This window comes from Cyclopterus lumpus, chromosome 20, assembly GCF_009769545.1.
Source record: "Cyclopterus lumpus isolate fCycLum1 chromosome 20, fCycLum1.pri, whole genome shotgun sequence".
In the NCBI taxonomy this organism is placed as follows: Eukaryota; Metazoa; Chordata; class Actinopteri; order Perciformes; family Cyclopteridae; genus Cyclopterus; species Cyclopterus lumpus.
This window is the reverse complement of record NC_046985.1, coordinates 3809339-3826352: the sequence shown is the minus strand read 5'-3', so window position 1 is coordinate 3826352 and position 17014 is coordinate 3809339. Positions and strand designations below refer to the sequence as shown.

Sequence of the window (17014 nt, the reverse complement as noted above, 5' to 3'; positions counted from 1 at the left end):
GACTTTTATTTTCAGAAGATGATGGAACCTTTCTTTTATTCCTTCAAATGTGTCCGGGTAAAAATAATAAGTAAATAAAAAAAAATGTAGGTCAGCCAAACAGTTTACAAAAGAGGGTTGTTGTTGTTGTTGTTGTTGTTGTTGTTTTACAAACATGGCCGCAGAAAAATGACCCTTTTTAAAAGTTGTGTTCTAAAAGATAACGTTTTTAAAAACAATACTTCATCATACGTAATTTTAAGTTACAACATCCGGTAGTAATTGGTATTATAACTTATTTATGGGCTTTATTGCTTTAATTTACCCCGCCAAAGTAAATAATATTCATGTTAAAACTTAAATGTAATTTTGTTTATTTCTAATAATAATAATAATTAAAAGAAAATGTTGACTATTTTCTGTAGGTCTTTATTTAAAATTTTATTTAAAAAAAAAGAAAAGAAAGAAAAATCTATTTCAAAATGTTATTTAAATTCCAGGTTGTAATGCAATAAAATAGGAAAGAAACCAAAATGCAAACTTTTTTGCAAAGGTTTTCAGCGTATAAATTAAATCATATTTCTACGTTTCTACGTGTGGATATAAAAATGTCCTTTTAATAAAACGACTCCAGATGTCACTGTTGTGTCGTGTATGTTTTTTTTAAATAATAGTTTTGGTAAATGAGACTCACCTCAGATAAAAAGAAAAATTATATTTGAAAAATTAAACTTATTTCCACCATTTAAATTCCTAATGTATTAATTGATAACAATAAACTGGAAAAGCCTTTTAACTCAGATTATTATAATTGTATTAAATACTAATACATGCTGGTATATTTTTGACAATTCAGGGTTAGGGTTTTAAGCATCATGTCAGATATTCAGTAACATTATCACCGTAAGGTAGAGAAATATAAGCATGATTTTTTTTTTCATTTAACCAAAAGAAGCTGTTAAATGTTAAATGTTGTTGGAAACAAATCAGTAAAATCATTATTTACCTTTTCCTCAAACAAACCAAAATCTAGCAAGACATTAAACACCAACTTATAATAATCTGATATTAAAAAAAGGGATTTCAATGATAATTTTCTTTTAAACTGGCAGCAGAAAACCCAACACGGAACACATTTACATATATATTTTTTTTAAAGTCCAAAACAAAAGAAACCGTGAGTCAGTTTCAGGAACGTTTTTGGTATGTTTTTTAATAAATTAACGTTCATTCAAAATACAGTGCCAAAGGAATATGATGCAGCCAAACATGCTAGTAAGGTCATGAAGCACCTGTGCTCATGTTTTTTAAAAGGTAGGAGGAAGACCCTCCCCCCTCCCTCCACTACTGCTAGTGGTTGCAGGGACATAGCAACAGCCGTGGGCCAGCCCTCTCCTCTCACAACCAATCAGCAGCAAGAATCCTCAATATTCACTCAAATTTAATCTGATAGGAAAATGGATATCTACCCACAATCACACTACAGTAATGTTTGATATTAAATAAAATTAAAAAAAGACACTAATACAAAATAGACCTGGTTATTTTCCCCCACACTAAATAAAACAGTTGTCTTTTCTTTCTTTTTTTTAACATATGAAATATATATATATATATATTTCAGCAGCTTGGAAATTAAAAAAAAAAAAAATATGCATGAGCCCGAAACCTAACAGAGTGGAGGTTGTTGTGTGTTTTGCAGAGGAAAAAAAAAGTTTTTCATGAACACGTGACGATGGGTTTGAGTGAAGTGTAAACTTGCTCGCTGTGTGGAAGACGGCGTGCAAACAGACTGCAGGGGGCGCTATAGTGGAGTCAAGAGAGCGGCGAGGAGGAGGAGGAGGGGGGAGGATGGGTGACCGGACCTGCAGTCACCCCTCTTTTAAAACCCTCCCGACCCCCCCCAGAGAACCACACGCCCCCCCCCCGTTCCTCTTGTCTGCGGGGGGCCTTTTCTCAAGAAGTCCCGTTCTCAAATCTATCGAATACTTTTTTTTAGCTTCGTGAAAGAAAATGTAAAAAAAAAAAAAAAATAGATGTCTCTGAAAAGTTTTTTTTTTTTTTGCTCGCCAGACAGCAACAAAACTAAAAAGGATTCATCGTCTAGCTGAAACTAACTTTCATTATCGGTTCATCGTTTATCTCTAAAAACATTCAACGATGCAAAATTAAACCAGGAAACGTTGGACATTTTAATATATTTACCCGTTTCTGCATTTAGTCATTTAAAAAAATGAGCTCCAGCTCCTTAAATGTGAGAATTTAGCAAAATGTATTTATTTAACGAATTATGCTGGAGCCTTTTTATTTTATAGGACTGAGATTAATTTTAAAAAAAAAAGAAAAAGTGATCATCAATGCAATTATCTTTAGAAGCGCTGGCCAAAAAACGTAAGGTCCAAATTATTATTTCTCAAATAGCATCTTCGTCATAAGTTTAAATTGTTATCATGTGACAACATTTGAGCTTAAAAGTTTTAATTATTGATAATACAATTTTTTTTTTTAAATCAGTAGTTTTGACAGTGATCATCACTTCCTGGAAACCAGCGGATGGAGTTTGTCACCAGATAACAACCGAACCACATCTTTTAAAACTTTACCCACCGAAGGCTACGAGATCAAACGTTTTAATATTGGGACATTTTTCTTCGTCAGGTTACAACTTTTAGGGTAAAAAAAAAACACACACAGGAGTGACACGTTGACGCTGCCTTCCTGCCACAAAGGAGCCGATAACTTCTCACGAGTTTTATACTCAAAACGAGAGATTTTTCAACACAGTATTCATTTAGTTTTAGTTTTATCATCAGTGGTGAGAGAAGAGGGGACAAAAAGACAGGAAGGGGGGGGATTTTGGTACAGTTGCCATTGTCGTTCCGGGAAGGTTTACCAGTTAAGTGCATCATCATCATCATCATCACAAAATCAGTTTAGATCACATTGTAGAAACAGTATGACAGACTTGTAATAATATCTAACAGATGTCACAACTGACAAAATAAGAAAAAAAAAAACTTTTCAGATTACTAGTATTTTTGTAATTTATTTTTTTAAAAGGGGGATCTTTTTCGCTCTCTTCTTCTTCTTCTTTTCGGGCTTCAAGCCTCCCATACTCCACGAACCCTTTCATATTTTAGCTCCGCCACCCCCTTGTTCATCCCAGTTCAGTCAGCGAGGGAGGGAGGGAGGGAGGGAGGGAGGGGGGGTGGAGAGCTATACGTGGGGGAGGGTCACCAGCTCCCCGTCCACCTCGAACTCCTCGGCTCCGTCGGGGGAGAAGAGGTACGTGGGGGGTTTCCAGGGGGACTCCTCCAGGCAGGAGGGGTACAGCTTCCCCACCGCGCAGCGGAAGTCCTTCCCCAGATCCCAGAGCACGCGCTCGGACACGGGCTGCCGCAGGTACCAGCGGTCCAGCTCCATGTCGTACTGGTAGATGGCGTACTTGGCGCGCTCGTTCATGTGGGTCTCGCGCATGAAAATGCACAGCGAGTTGAGCAGCACCACCGCCCGCACGCACGGGTCCGAGTAGCGCTTGGCGGGGATGTTGGCGGCCTGGCGCCACTCGTTCTTGCCGACGTCGTAGATCTCCACGGTGACGGAGGAGCCGTCGATGGTGCTCGTCGGCAGGCGGACGCCGGAGTTGCTGACCACGTGGAGGCCGCCGATGTAGAAGATGAGGTCGCCGAAGGCGGCGGCGGAGGCGAAGCAGCGGCTCGTCTGGCGCATTGCCATCTCCACCCAGGTGTCGGCGCGGGGGAAGTAGCAGTACATCAGGTCGTGGGTCATCACGTAGATGCAGTCGTGCGCCACCACGGAGGTGCTCCAGTTCCAGGCGAAGGGCAGCGGGCTCATCATGCTCCACTCGTCCTTCTCGCAGTCGTAGCGCTCCACCGTGCGCTTGTTCAGCTCCCCGCCGACGTTGTCCCCGCCGATCGCGTAGATGTAGCCCTCGCAGTGGACCAGCGAGGGCTTGATCCGGGCGCACAGCATGGGCGTTTTGGGCACCCAGGCGTTCTGCTGGGCGTCGAACCAGAAGAAGCTGTCCACCGAGTGGAAGACCGCCTGGAGCTTTCCGCTCTTGCCGTGGTTGGTGATGGAGTTCTTGAGGGGGATCTGCCCGCCGGCGATGAAGACGTCGTTGTCGGGCGTGACGAGGGTCCCCACCTTCTGCAGGTCCCCCGGGGGGTTGTTGAGCTTGTACACCTTCTCTGCCTGCGGGCTGTAGCACACCACCGTGGTGGGCACGGAGCTGGACATGACGTAGCCGTCGCCCTGCGTTTCCGACACGGCCTCCATGAAGATGAGGGTCTCCTCCTTGGTCATGCCCAGCCGCGGCTTGAAGAACTTGGGCATGGACTTGTAGAGGCCCTGCACCACCACCGACTTGTCGTTGGGCGGCAGGCCCTGGAACCAGGCGCGCTGCGTCACCTCGGACAGCGCGTCGATGCGGATCTGGCTGAGCACGGAGGACAGGTGCTGCGAGCGCGCCTCCATGTTGTACTCCAGCCACAGCATGGCCGCCTCGCGCACCGTCTCCTCCTTCTCCACGTTGAGGTTGTCGCTGCTCAGGACGTCGATCACCAGCTCGTGGGACAGCTGGAGGAAGGACTCCTGCCGGTACACCATGGGGAACTTGTGCTCCACCATGCGCTTGGCGCTCTGCTTCAGCTCGCTGCAGCTGAACAGGTCGCCGATGCTCAGCATGCGGACGCAGTTCTCGGCGTTGATCTTCTTCACCAGGTAATCTCGGCACTGCAGCAAGACGTCCTCCACCTGGACAGAGGACCACGGAATAATCAATTCCTCAATTAAAAGTTCATTGAGGAAAAAAAGTCAAAGATTTGCTGCTTCCGGCTCCTCAAATGTAGTTTGATCAGAACAGAACAGGCTAATCAATGAAAGATAATCGTTCCTGCTCAAAACGGATTTGTTTACGTACAAGAATAATAAAGCAATTATTTTCTTAATTAAGTGTCCCCCCCCCCTCTTCAATAATCAAGAAGAACCGACGAGGAACCGTACCGATAAGCAGAACTAAGAGTACTTTAAAATCAATAAGATGTCAAAACTAAAGATGTATGTAAGAACACACTTGAGACTATAAAAAAAAGGCTTCTTTATTCTTTTAAAAATAAAGATTAAAAAGAGATGAAGCTGATGTGTTAGAGAGTCTCTCTCGATACTCAAAAGCACCAAGACGACCATCTACCGCCGAACATCTAGAGCTTCATAAACAAGTCATGAATATACATTTAAAAAAAGGGGTATTTATTTACAGCTTATGAGCTATAACCCGCAGCCGGCACTGACCTGCAGGAAGCAGGCGGTCTCGTAGAGTGGCTCCACGGTGCTGTCGCTGATGGCCAGGTTGCCGGTGTAGGCGTAGGCGATGATGATCTGCAGGGTGGCCGGGTCCACGTTCCTCAGGTGGACGTGGGTCTGCTTGCTCTCGCTGAGGCCGCTCATGAACATCGCCCTGCGGGAGCGAGATTAACGAGGGGAGGGGCGTCAGTCATCAACAACAACAACAACAACAACAAGGCAGTAGTAACCGAGCGAGGAGATAAGAGGACTCATCTGCAAACAATTTAACATTTCTTATCTTGTTGGAAGGATTTTAAACTGGACACCTGGGTTAATTTTATTTTACTTTGCAAAGACGAATTAGCGACAAACAGAATTAATGCGGTGACTTCAACAGAAGATATGAAAAAGATGTTTTTATGAATGAAAAACGTCCTCATTTGTTTGTTTTTTTAACAAGTAGAAATTATTATTATTATTATTATTTTATTTTCGGTTATCTGTGGTTTCTGGACTTCATAATAATAAACCCACAACTATTCTTTTTTGTGGATAGTGGGGAATTAAATTACATTTTTTAAAGCCGTAAAGTTTTGCTTGTATCTTCTTTTATAAACTATTTAACCATTTAAATTATTTGACGCCCATCTAAGCAGAAGTATTCTTGGTCTTAAAGAGCCGGATTGAATTCCACTTTTTTTAAATCTGCTTTTTATTGCTTTTATTTATTTTTCAATTGATTTACTAGTTTCATTCATTGTACTGTTCCATTAATGTTTGAATTTTAATCTTCGTTTGCCTGCCGGGCTTCCCTCTGCTCAGAGCTCCACGTTTCCATTAATCAGACGACGTCTTTAACCTTTAACCTTTATGCACCTGCAGAGCCGTCGCTGACTCTGACTGGTCATTTGCATCCATTACGGGGCGCAACATGCACAGAGTGCGACACGATTTCTCCGTGTGAAGAGTTCCTGTCTTGGTCGGTCGTCACTGCGTCGCCGACGATGTCGTTCTTCTTCCGTTAACGCCACAGAGGACACAATGGCTGCTGGGAAACGCACAAGCGGCTCCGAGGGAACGGGTTTGAACAATTAACAAATGTTTTTAGTTTTTTTTAAACGGCGCTTTAGTGTTTAAAATAGTGCTGAAACATTTGGTCCATGAATCCATTTATTAAATGACGGGCAATAAATCTACAACAATCTGGATGATGAATTAATCATTTGAGTCCAAATTGTAACAACTGCACAGTTGTTTTTATTATGATTAGTCAATGAGAAAACTATTTACTTGCAACTCCTTTAACAATACGTCGCCTGCAACATAGCGCTGCCCTACTGTATGTTTTATTTAGGGGTTCGACTGGGCTGCTCACAGCAGGGGCTAAACCTGCCAAGCTGTATTACGCAACCCTGCAGGCATGGCATGGCATACCCCGCCCCCCCCTCCCTCCAAGACCTACGTGACCAGACTTTCCTCTCCAAACACAAGCTCCCCCCCTCCTTTTCCCTGAAGCGAGGCGTGTGAAGAGAAAAAAAAAATGGGGGGGAGTTTAGAGGAAGCGCTGCGACACCTATGAACCCCTCAGGGGAGGGGAGGGGAGGGGGGGGAATGCTTTGCATGTTCACACTAGACGAGTGTGACAGAAACACAGCGGGGAAGATCACGGAGAAGGCGAGAGAGAGGCATCGAGTTGTCGGGACCTTTTCTTGGACTGTGCAGCGAGAGAAAAAAGAAAAAAGGGAGACGGATAGACGGCGCGTTCAAATGCAGCATGAGCCTCCCGTCAAGCACAGATGGACTCTTCCCACAGCCGAGGCTGCCGCGCCGTCATATTCACTGCAGTACACACACACACACACACACACACACACACACACACACACACACACACACACACACACACACACACACACACACACACACACACACACACACACACACACACACACACACACACACACACACACACACACACACACACACACACACACACACACACACACACACACACACACACACACACACACACACACACACACACACACACACACACACACACACACACACACACACACACACACACACACACACACACACACACACACTTCATTATGCAATGTTGTGCGTTCCAACAAGGCCTCCCAAGGGCCTGGAGGGGCACAGAGGTGGAACTATGGGTTAAAGATTGCTTCATTTTTGGTCCAAGTAGAAATATATCAAGGAGACGGATTAATAACTGGCAGCTTTTCAAGGAAACACCATCCTCTGAGCATAAAGTGGATAACACTTGCTCTACGACGTGGTGCATTATTCATTGCAACTGTAGGGAGGTGAGCACTTACTGAAATATACATTACAGACGCTACACGGCGACAGCGTACCTACATCTCCATCCCAACGAAGACTGAAGGGGGGCAATGTTTGCAGTCTTTAGACACAGAAACCAACGCAGCGTGTGGTGCATTATTCATTGAAACGAAGCACGATCGGCCCGGAGGTCGTTAAAAACAGAAATCCCCTCCCCTGACGTGTACGAGTTATTCCACACACCCGTTCCCCGCGGCGGCTCACCTGAAATAGGAGCTACACGTGGCGAGGACCATCTTGTGACACGGGAACTCCGCGTCCTCCACCAGCAGCACGACGTCGGTCAGTAATTTCTGTTCGTAAAAGAACTTGAGCTGCTCCAGCAGGGAGACGGCGTAGTCCGTGTTGACCGGCCTGCGCTCACTGGGATCCGACATGGTGGTTGCATCCCATGAATCGCGCCCCAGGTTTGAAAAAGTCACACGGCCGGCGGAACCGGACTCACAGCAACCACGAGAAAAAGAAAAATATATATATATATGTGAGGAAAACCAGGAAGGGGGAGCTCTTCAACACCTCCACCGATTCCAAGTGGAGGTGTTCAAACGCCTTCGTGGGAAAAGATGATTTGTCTGTTCTGCTGGAGATGAGTTGGATGATGAGACGGCTACAGAGTCCAGAGGAGAGGGTCCTGGGTGAGGAGAGGGTTGCGTCCCCTCGTGGATTTGTTGTCTGAGGTCATGCAGTGAGGCGCTGGGGGGAACCGGAGGTAGAGGGAGAACACCGCAACCGTCACAGCGCCGCTACATCAGCGCCCGTCTGAAAAACAGGAGAAAAAGAGCAACGTTGAGTCTCAAAAAGTCCGGAATAAAAATAAACGAGTAACACTTTTCGGTCCTTTTAACAACCTGCTGCCGCCTCTCTCGTTTCCAGAAACAATAACGTCTATTTTACAGAGTCTGCGACTATCCGTCAACTCACCTTACAAACAATAAGACGGCATCTAAATTAAACCAAATGAGCCAAACTCTGGTTTACACGCTACCGGATTCAACACTAAAAAGATGCCACAACAGCGGGTTTCCCTTCAGCGTTTCAAACTAGAGCCATTGTTGGAACCAAAAATGTCAGAAATGCAAATCGTGCTTTTTCTTGCAATGCAGGTTATGGAGAATACACCGTCTTTAAATGAGTCCTGTAATAAAAAATTAAAAAAAGTAAAATATATTAAGTGTTTCAAGCTCAACAACACATCGTGCTTTTGGGTGTTAGGTGTTAGCTCCACTGCTCACATCCTAAATTACATCGGGCTTTCTGGCAGGTTACCACAACACAGAGCCATTAAGCCACTTTTGCCATCCATGCCTTAAAGCTGCCCGGCTTTAAGCCACAACAACAACAACACCACCACGAAAGTCTGTTTCATCAAAACACTGTGGGGGTGGGGGGTGGGGAATTTATGGCAGCAGTGAAGAAAGAAAAAAAACACACACAAATAAATGTTGATAATCTGATCCGGTCATTGTGTCAAATTCAAGGTTGTGTGTGTGTGTGTGTGTGTGTGTGTGTGTGAAACTTGACAGTCTCCACGCAGACTCAGATCTGGTGTCGTGTTTTCACATTAACACTCCTGCTGTTAACGCGTCGGCTGTCAGCGCGAGATTCAGAATATCTTCCATTTCTGGGACGCGAGTAGCTAGCATGCGTTTCTGCTGCAGCCATATGTACATGTTGCATTTTAACTACTTCATATTTACATTAATGCATAACATTATACAATATCATCATCAGATGTTAGTGGTGTCTTTGTCCCGTAAGAACCACGTCTCTCTTTAGAAGAACTACTGTTATCATTATGATGGTGCAGGCCATTTTCAAATTTTAAATATTTATTTAACTGAAGAATTCAGTAAGTATCAGAATTCTCTCAACCCATAAAAAAAGGGCACAATTCATCCTTCAGTTTCCCCCAAAACAAGCATCAACAGCACAGGAAGGGGATGGAAAAATAAACTGCCTTCTGCAAAGTACAGTATCTAAAATGGTAAAATGGAAATACTCAAGTGCAGTACGTTGACTTTGTACTCGCGTACATTTAAAATACTTGTTATTGATGCAATTCAACGCCAACAACGTGTGCAATCTTCAGGTGACACACGCACACACATAGTGTTTAGCTAGCTAGCTAGCTTGGGTGTGACGTCACATCGAAGCTACGTCGGCTAGCTACGTTAGCTTTCCTTAGCGGCACAGTTGATGCACACTAGCTGGCTGTTGGTAAGTCAGGCGTCTTAACGCCGTCACCTGCAACTGTGAGAGAGTTCCAGAAAAGGTAGTGAGAGGTACCCCCCCACACACACACACCACCATGAATTAATTTAGACAACAGGTCATGCTTGCTAGCAGACGCGTAGCTAACAGGCTAAATAAACGCAAGCTAGCTCGGAGGCACTTTTTTTCCCCCCAAAGTTAATCGCGATCCAGCGGTCCTTACCGCGACTGCAGGTTATATCCACGCGCGGAGAACCGTCAGGGCGGTTTTCCCCGTCGGCCAGAGAGTTCCGCGAGCCGAGTTTGGACGTCAAACGGTTGCGTTGAAGCGCCGAGCAGAGGACGAGCTCTCTGCGCATCGTAAGCGCCTGAAAAAGACTAGAGGCCATATGAGTATACTGCGCATGCGCCCGTAGCAGGAGGTCCGGCCCCGGGGTGAGAGAGGAAACAGCGACATCTGGCGGAGAGACGGAGACACAACTGGACCAGTGAAAACAGTGCTTTAGATTACATATTTAAATGTATATGTTGCGATTTTTGGGGTCATTATACATATATATAAAACAAAAAGATGGATGAGAATTATTTCCCCATACTGTTTAAAGACGACACTTTTCCTCTAATTGACCACTATATATACATATATATATATATATATTTATATATATATATATATATATATATATATATATATAAATAACAATACTTCTGTATTAACCATGCACACCTGGAGTTATCTATACCTCTTAGATAATGTACATACTTATATATTTTTGCAACCCAGCAAGATCCTTACTGTTAACCTGTTTATATTTATGATCTATAATGTGAAACTGTTTGTTTTTTTGGCATTGCATATATTGTATATATTCGTTTAATGATAGCTATTGTTATTTTAGATTGTTGGGTGTATTCTAAGGATTTAGACATTTAAGTTGGGAAGTAAAATTGACTGAAAGTGTAATTCATCCCCCAGTTAATAAATATGGGAAGTAATTTAGATTTTTTGTAAACTACAATTAATATTTTTTTTAAATCAGCCGAGTGTCTGCACATATATATGCATTGTACATTTTATCAGATGTTTGCAGGAAAATTAATTGAAAATATTTGAAAATAAAAAAAATCTCCACCATAAAATAAATAGGAGGTCCTGAATGTAGTAGCCCACATCTTTTCTCCTTCATTAAAAATATAAATTTATGGATTTACTGTCATGTTTGTCATTTCACAGTATGTATTTGGGATTCTTCTTCATAAATATGGCCGCGAAAGTATTTGTTTTTACTGTATAAGAAAAAGTGCAATTCACTTGTGTGTTATTTGGTGACTTGAAGCATAGTATTATTATTATTTTAATGGTTTTATGATACACTAATGCAGCCAACATGTCCCCATTCCGGTCGTGTTGTTGCTTTCCGTCATTGGGGAAGTTGCCCAAGAGCTCCGAACAGACACTATTGAACCAAGAGCTCATTTGTCCGCGTGCAGCAGGTGTTTCCTATTCGCCTCATTAGCGGAGCGGCCTCGGCTCTTGTAAGCAGAACCTCACGTGCACCTGAAAGAGAGAGAGAGAGAGAGAGAGCGAGCGCGTCTCTACTTCTATTTGTTTATCGACGAATAAACAAAAGTTGACCGTTAAAAAAAACTCGCCTTTAATTTTTACGAACCCCGGGGGATGTTTATTCGCTTGTTTTCATCCCGCTGCAGTATTTATTTTATTTTATTCCCCACACGTTGAAGCGAGCACGTGAGAGAGAAAAACAATGGACGGTAAGGACACGTGCTTTGCAAACACAATGGCGTGTATTTTGCTGGGAAAGTATACTTTATTGAATAAGCGCCGCTTCCTGCAGATGGAAGTAAACAACCACACTCATTTGGGAACGGACAACAACGAGCTCAACACCCCCGACCTTTCTTCTACGTGCAGCCGCCGTCTCAGCCGTACTACCTCTCCCAGCAGTGGCAGATGAACAACCCCTACAGCCACTACGGCGTGCCTGGAGGTACCACGCTGCTTGTTGTTGTTGTTGTTGTTGTTGTTGACCCAGCAGTGGTGGAAGAGGCATGGAAGCCCATTTCTGCCACTGTGATGATATTTTTTTTAATTTTTAAAAAAAACCATCTCCTAATAATATGTAAGCATCTAAAAAAAAAATATATTGAGATGCTTATATCTTTATAAGAAGATCCGGCCATTTCAGTATTTAAAAATATATAAAGAATCTTAAAATATTGACATGGCATCTCGAAATCTCATTATTTCGAGATGCTGAGTCAACATTTTGACCAAGTTTTATAAATTCGACATTATTTGGCGATAAAGGCTTCATTTTAATGACTTGCAGCATCTTTTTATTTTATTGGTTTTTCATCTCATTGGTGGAAATAAACTCAGTGATCAGACCTTTTGGTAAAAGTAATAATATACAAGTGTTAAAATTCAAAGTCTGAAGTAAAAGTATTACATGAAACTTTACTAAAAGTACCAACGGTAAGTTAATTTTTAAATTATTGTATTATAATTATTGATGTGTTCATCACTTTAATTGTTGGGGCTTATTTTAACTTATTTACATACTCCTACCCCACATTTTAACATGGAGTGCTTTTACCTCTGAGAGATGAAGTGCAGTAGAATCAGAAAGTAGCAGAAGATGGAAATACTCAAGTTAAGTGCAAGTAACTCTACACTTTGGATGCATGTAGTACCACTACTTTACCACCAGTATTGATTCCCTGGAATCTCCCCCGTTTGGTTTTCTCTCCCAGGTCTTAACTTCGGCCGTCCCTGCATGCAGCCGTACCAGTACATGCAGTATCCGGGGTTTGTTTTCCCACAAGCCCCGATCTATCCCATGGATTACAGGCGGATGTTTGAGCCCCGCTTCCACGCTCCCACCTGGAATGACATGCAGCAGTATCATCTTCAGCAGCAGCATCATCATCATCAGCAGCAGCAGCAACAACATCATCAACAACAGCAGCAACAACAACATCAGCAGCAACAACAACAGCATCAGCAGCAGCAGCAGCCTTACGGGCGTCGGGAGACGGCCTGCTCGGAGGCCCAGACCGACCCCAGCGACGCCATAACCAAACTCATCGAATGCCTGGATAAGATCCGATCCACCGAGCTGCAGGGCGCCGAGCGAGAACTCGACTCTGGCGTCGCCTCGCAGTCCTCTGGGATGTTTTCTCCAGCGGAAGAGAAGAAAAGCGAAGCGCAGGGTCACGTCCGGCCTCCGGCGCCCAACGACGACGACGACATCGGCGGCCATCCGGAGTCCCCGGCTGTGACCTTCGGCGACTCCACGGCGGCGGTGTACGACGGGGAGTCCAGCCAAAGGAGCTTAGGCGGCCTGAGCCCTCGGGGATGCTGGTCGGCGGCTCTGGAAGAGGAGTTGCCGCTCGACAGCTCTTCCGTTCACGAAGAGAATCCCGAGCTGGAGCGGCAGACGCCCGCGGCGGACGGCGAACACTTCCTCCCGGAGGTCGCGGATATCAAGTCAGATATCTCGGCGGCCGACGCAAGTGTTCCCAAATGTGACGCCGAAGAGCTCCTGAAGCGGAGGGTGGATTCAATCTTACCGTCGTCTTCTTCTTCTTCTTCTTCCTCCTCCTCTTCATCTTCTTTTACCTCCAGTCATCCGGCGCTTAAAGATGCTAAAAGTGGCGACAAAGTCTCAAAGTCTGATTCAAGCTATCAGATCCTCAAGCTGCCTTTTGAGAGCGTTTTGACCCCAGGAGACGCCGGAGCCGCTCGCCTCTCCTCCCCGACGGCGCCGTACTACTACAACTACCTGTCCATGCAGACCACCCACGAGCGGATGAGCGTCCTCAGTCCGTCTCTGGACGAGCTGTCCTCCAGAGACGAGATGTTCTCCACCGATCTGGACGACGCTGACCTTTTCCCCAAACGCCTGTACGCGGGCCGGAGGCTTTCGGAGGCCTTGAGCGGGTCCCCGCAAGCCGCCGACGCCGTGGAGGAAGTGTGGCTGCCCGGCTCGAAGAGGTTCATGTGCGCCTGCTGCGGGAAAAGCCTGGCGAAAAGCGCCGGAAGGAGCAAAGGCCACAGCGGCAAGATGTTCAGGGACCAGGAAGGAGACTCCGAGGAGGAGAGCAGGTACGTGAGAGGGTGCGAGCAGCCGCTCAGAGTGGTCGTGAGGAAGCATTCTGCACCCAGGAAGCTCCACGGCGTCCCACCGAGACATGGCACGCCGAAACCCTGGCACAAAAGAGGCCAATGCAAAGAGCCGTCCGACCCGGCGACCCAGGAGGAAGGGCGGGAGGTTTGCAAGCAGGCGCCGGCTGGCGGTGAGGCCGGAGAGACGGCCGGCGGCGAGCTGCAGTGCAGGACGTGTACGGGTAAGTCACTTTAGTTTTTTCCTTTTCTATGCCGCGTTGACGGGGCACGTGTACGAAAATGTGTGCGCGTGAACTCTTTCTCAGACGGACTCTGCAGAGAAGATGTGACCACGTCGGACCAAAGCAGGTGGGGAGACGGTGACGTGATTCCCAGGAGGAGACCGGCGAACCTTCTGCAGCGACAAGGTTCACCGATCATTGTGCAACTCTAAAGAATTAAATGGAGCTCACACGGCTTTATTAGAATCTCGTGGCCAAGTTAGAGCAGACTTGAGGCTCCATTTCAGAGATTTGAAAATGAATAAATTACTTGAAATAAATAAAATAATATATAGAGTTTTTCTGGATGCAGCACATTACTCAAATCTCTTATTTTCTATATATATTTATTATTTTCAGGTAATTGCAGAACCGAGAAGATGTAATTTGTCAAAATCAGTTATCTTGAAAGGTGCAAATCTATGACGGCCAGCCGGAAGCTAACGGTGCTAATAGCCCTAACAGTGCTCACAATAATGACCCGCTGGCTGTTCATTACGTGGCTGTTTATTACAGATATCCACTATTTGACACAACATATTGATTTAAAAAAAATAATAATAATGATTTCATTGCTTCTGCTACTTCCCTGGTGCTTCTGTTCCCCTCCGTGTCCGCTGTGCAGAGACGAGTTCTCAGAGGAAAGCGATGTACCACAGGTCCAGAGACGAGGACGATGAGCCGCCACCGCTGCACTGGGAGAGAGGTGAATACAACGCTGGGAACACTGGGAACGCTGACCGGCTCATCGCAGACCTTTTTTTTAAAAAGCAATTTTAATAAGATTTTTGTTCTTCCCTTTTCGTCAGGCTCCACGATGAGAGAACCAAGATGTTAATGTCCCCAAAGTGTGTTGAACTGTAGGTGAAATGCTTAAAACATTTTCATTATTACATAATTATTTCACCTACAAAAGGTTCTTTCTCGTTGAAAATTTGTCCATGAAATTATTTTTTTTTTCTCTCCTCAGGCCCCCACACACAAAAAGGTGTTTATTGTTCCAGGATAATGTGTTTAAAATATTTAGAGCACCAGGTGAAATGCACAGCACGAGGAATCCTCTCTTTTGTTAAGACAAAAGTAAAAAAAAAAAAGAAGAACAAATTCTATATACGTATAAAGTTTTCTGCAGTGACCCTGCCTCGCACTGTTCATGATTTATGAATTTCACAAATGGGGAAAATGGGCTGAAAGGTTGGGTTGCAGATGTGATGGTGTGCCACAGTTTTGGGGTCAGTCCAATAAAAAAAAAAAAATTCCTTATTTAAAAGTTTTGTGTCGACTCGTTTTTTTACAGCTTGTAACTTTTCCCATGATGCTCGGAGGTTTATACTGGTTTGAAGACACTGGGATCGTTTTGTCTTGTATTTCAATAAGCAGGTTGTCTTCTGCCAGTAGTTCAGCAGGTATATTGACGCATGTTAAGATATTGCAGAAGTAACTGACTGTAGATCTGCAGAACCAGATGTTGGTTCTGTCCAGTGTTTAAATGCTCACATATTAACCTTTTCACTGTTTTAAAAGGAAACTAATTTGGTGAATCAGCTTAATTGTCCTTTTTCAAGCAGAAATGTCAGAATTATATATATTTTTTTTATTCCTGCAATTTTCTTTTTCTTCTGTTTTATAGCCTTGTAAATTTAATATGTCCTATTTGATCAGATGCATTTGAAGACGTCCCCTTGGGGCTTTAAATAGACCAAATGATTAGTCTATTGAGAAAATGATGACCAATTAATTCATCAACAAAGAAAATAAACATTTGATGCATGCATCTTATTGACTCGCCCCCAAAGCACGCTTCAAATGGAACAAAAACAACCTTTTTTGTTTTTGAGTCCGTGCACAGAAAACATCTTTTCAAGCATCGGCCCTGATTTAAAGTCACTGACACAACACGGCATGTTTATTCTCCACGCATAAGCCCGTCTGTAAATACTGCTCCAGGCTACCAAACAAGCACATAATTGGCTGTTCGGGGTCAAACCTGCTTCTCAACACAGGTCGAGTGAACTATGTGCTTCGCATTTTAGAGACATTTTTCCCCGCTCGCATGCAAATGAGCCTTCACAAAGATGCCACCATGTGCGCCACGTGTCTGTAACGCTCGCACGCTGCCGGTCTGTTTCCTTAATTTAAGCCAATCGGCTTCTCCTCTACCTTTCTTTCACCTATCCTGGATCAATTGTCTGCTTTTCCTCAGGTGAGCTAATGCACCACAGTGGGAGGGAATCAAAGGGAAAACGGACGTTTGTCATTGGCTTTTAGTCAAAGAAGCTCGTCAACCTCTAATTGGACACCTGGACAGAAAGTCTAGCCAATCAGATTCCCAATCAAAAACACACTTTGAAAGCTGTGCCGGTGAGTCAGTAGTTGTCTTCTTTGAGCGTTGGTTGAGTCAGTGGTTTTCTATCAGACGACACACCGCTATCCTGCAACCAATTTGCCAACAAGGAAGGAAAAGCTTCGAAGAGTTGTATCGGACTTGCTTCTCGAGTCTTTGTCCGCTATGGAGGCCGCAACGGCTACCTTCCAGCACGCGTACGGTCTGGGCCCTCGGGGTCCAGAATCGCACTACAGAGCCCAGCAGGACCAGGGACCCCACGCCCCGTCGGGTCCAGGGCCTTCGGCAGTGCCGCGTCCTGAGGAGCAGCAGCACCACAAGCCTTTCTTCTACATTCAGCCCTCGCAGCCGTACATGCCCATGCAGAGCATGCAGTGGCCGGTGCCCATGCCC

The 17014-nt window shown here is 44.7% G+C and overlaps 2 protein-coding genes across 2 annotated transcripts; one reads left to right on the top strand and one right to left on the bottom strand.

Moving 5' to 3' along the window:
* Window positions 1-1165: 1165 nt before the first annotated feature.
* Window positions 1166-10258, bottom strand: kbtbd2 (kelch repeat and BTB (POZ) domain containing 2). Its single transcript, XM_034560433.1, has 4 exons — window positions 10091-10258; window positions 7861-8415; window positions 5293-5458; window positions 1166-4755 (listed from the first exon to the last, which is right to left on the bottom strand). The coding sequence occupies exons 2-4, from the start codon at window positions 8031-8033 to the stop codon at window positions 3196-3198; spliced, it is 1899 nt and encodes a 632-aa protein (XP_034416324.1). The 5' UTR covers window positions 8034-8415; window positions 10091-10258; the 3' UTR covers window positions 1166-3195.
* Window positions 10259-11446: 1188 nt separating this feature from the next.
* Window positions 11447-15146, top strand: buc (bucky ball). The gene is made up of 7 exons (XM_034560709.1): window positions 11447-11640; window positions 11724-11876; window positions 12643-12795; window positions 12883-14238; window positions 14323-14424; window positions 14903-14983; window positions 15087-15146. Exons 1-7 carry the CDS (start codon window positions 11634-11636, stop codon window positions 15113-15115), a joined length of 1881 nt encoding a protein of 626 aa, XP_034416600.1. The 5' UTR covers window positions 11447-11633; the 3' UTR covers window positions 15116-15146.
* The last annotated feature ends 1868 nt before the right edge of the window (window positions 15147-17014 follow it).

Excerpts from the sequence above, each read along its gene's own strand:
- buc (XM_034560709.1), top strand. Across the intron at positions 11,877-12,642 it reads CCACTACGGCGTGCCTGGAG|GTCTTAACTTCGGCCGTCCC; the intron begins GTACCACGCTGC and ends TTTCTCTCCCAG. Across the intron at positions 14,425-14,902 it reads GAACCTTCTGCAGCGACAAG|AGACGAGTTCTCAGAGGAAA; the intron begins GTTCACCGATCA and ends TCCGCTGTGCAG.
- kbtbd2 (XM_034560433.1), bottom strand. The coding sequence starts at position 8,033 with ATGTCGGATCCCAGTGAGCGCAGGCCGGTCAACACGGACTACGCCGTC. Across the intron at positions 5,459-7,860 it reads ACGTGTAGCTCCTATTTCAG|GGCGATGTTCATGAGCGGCC; the intron begins GTGAGCCGCCGC and ends TCGCTCCCGCAG. Across the intron at positions 4,756-5,292 it reads AGACCGCCTGCTTCCTGCAG|GTGGAGGACGTCTTGCTGCA; the intron begins GTCAGTGCCGGC and ends TCCTCTGTCCAG.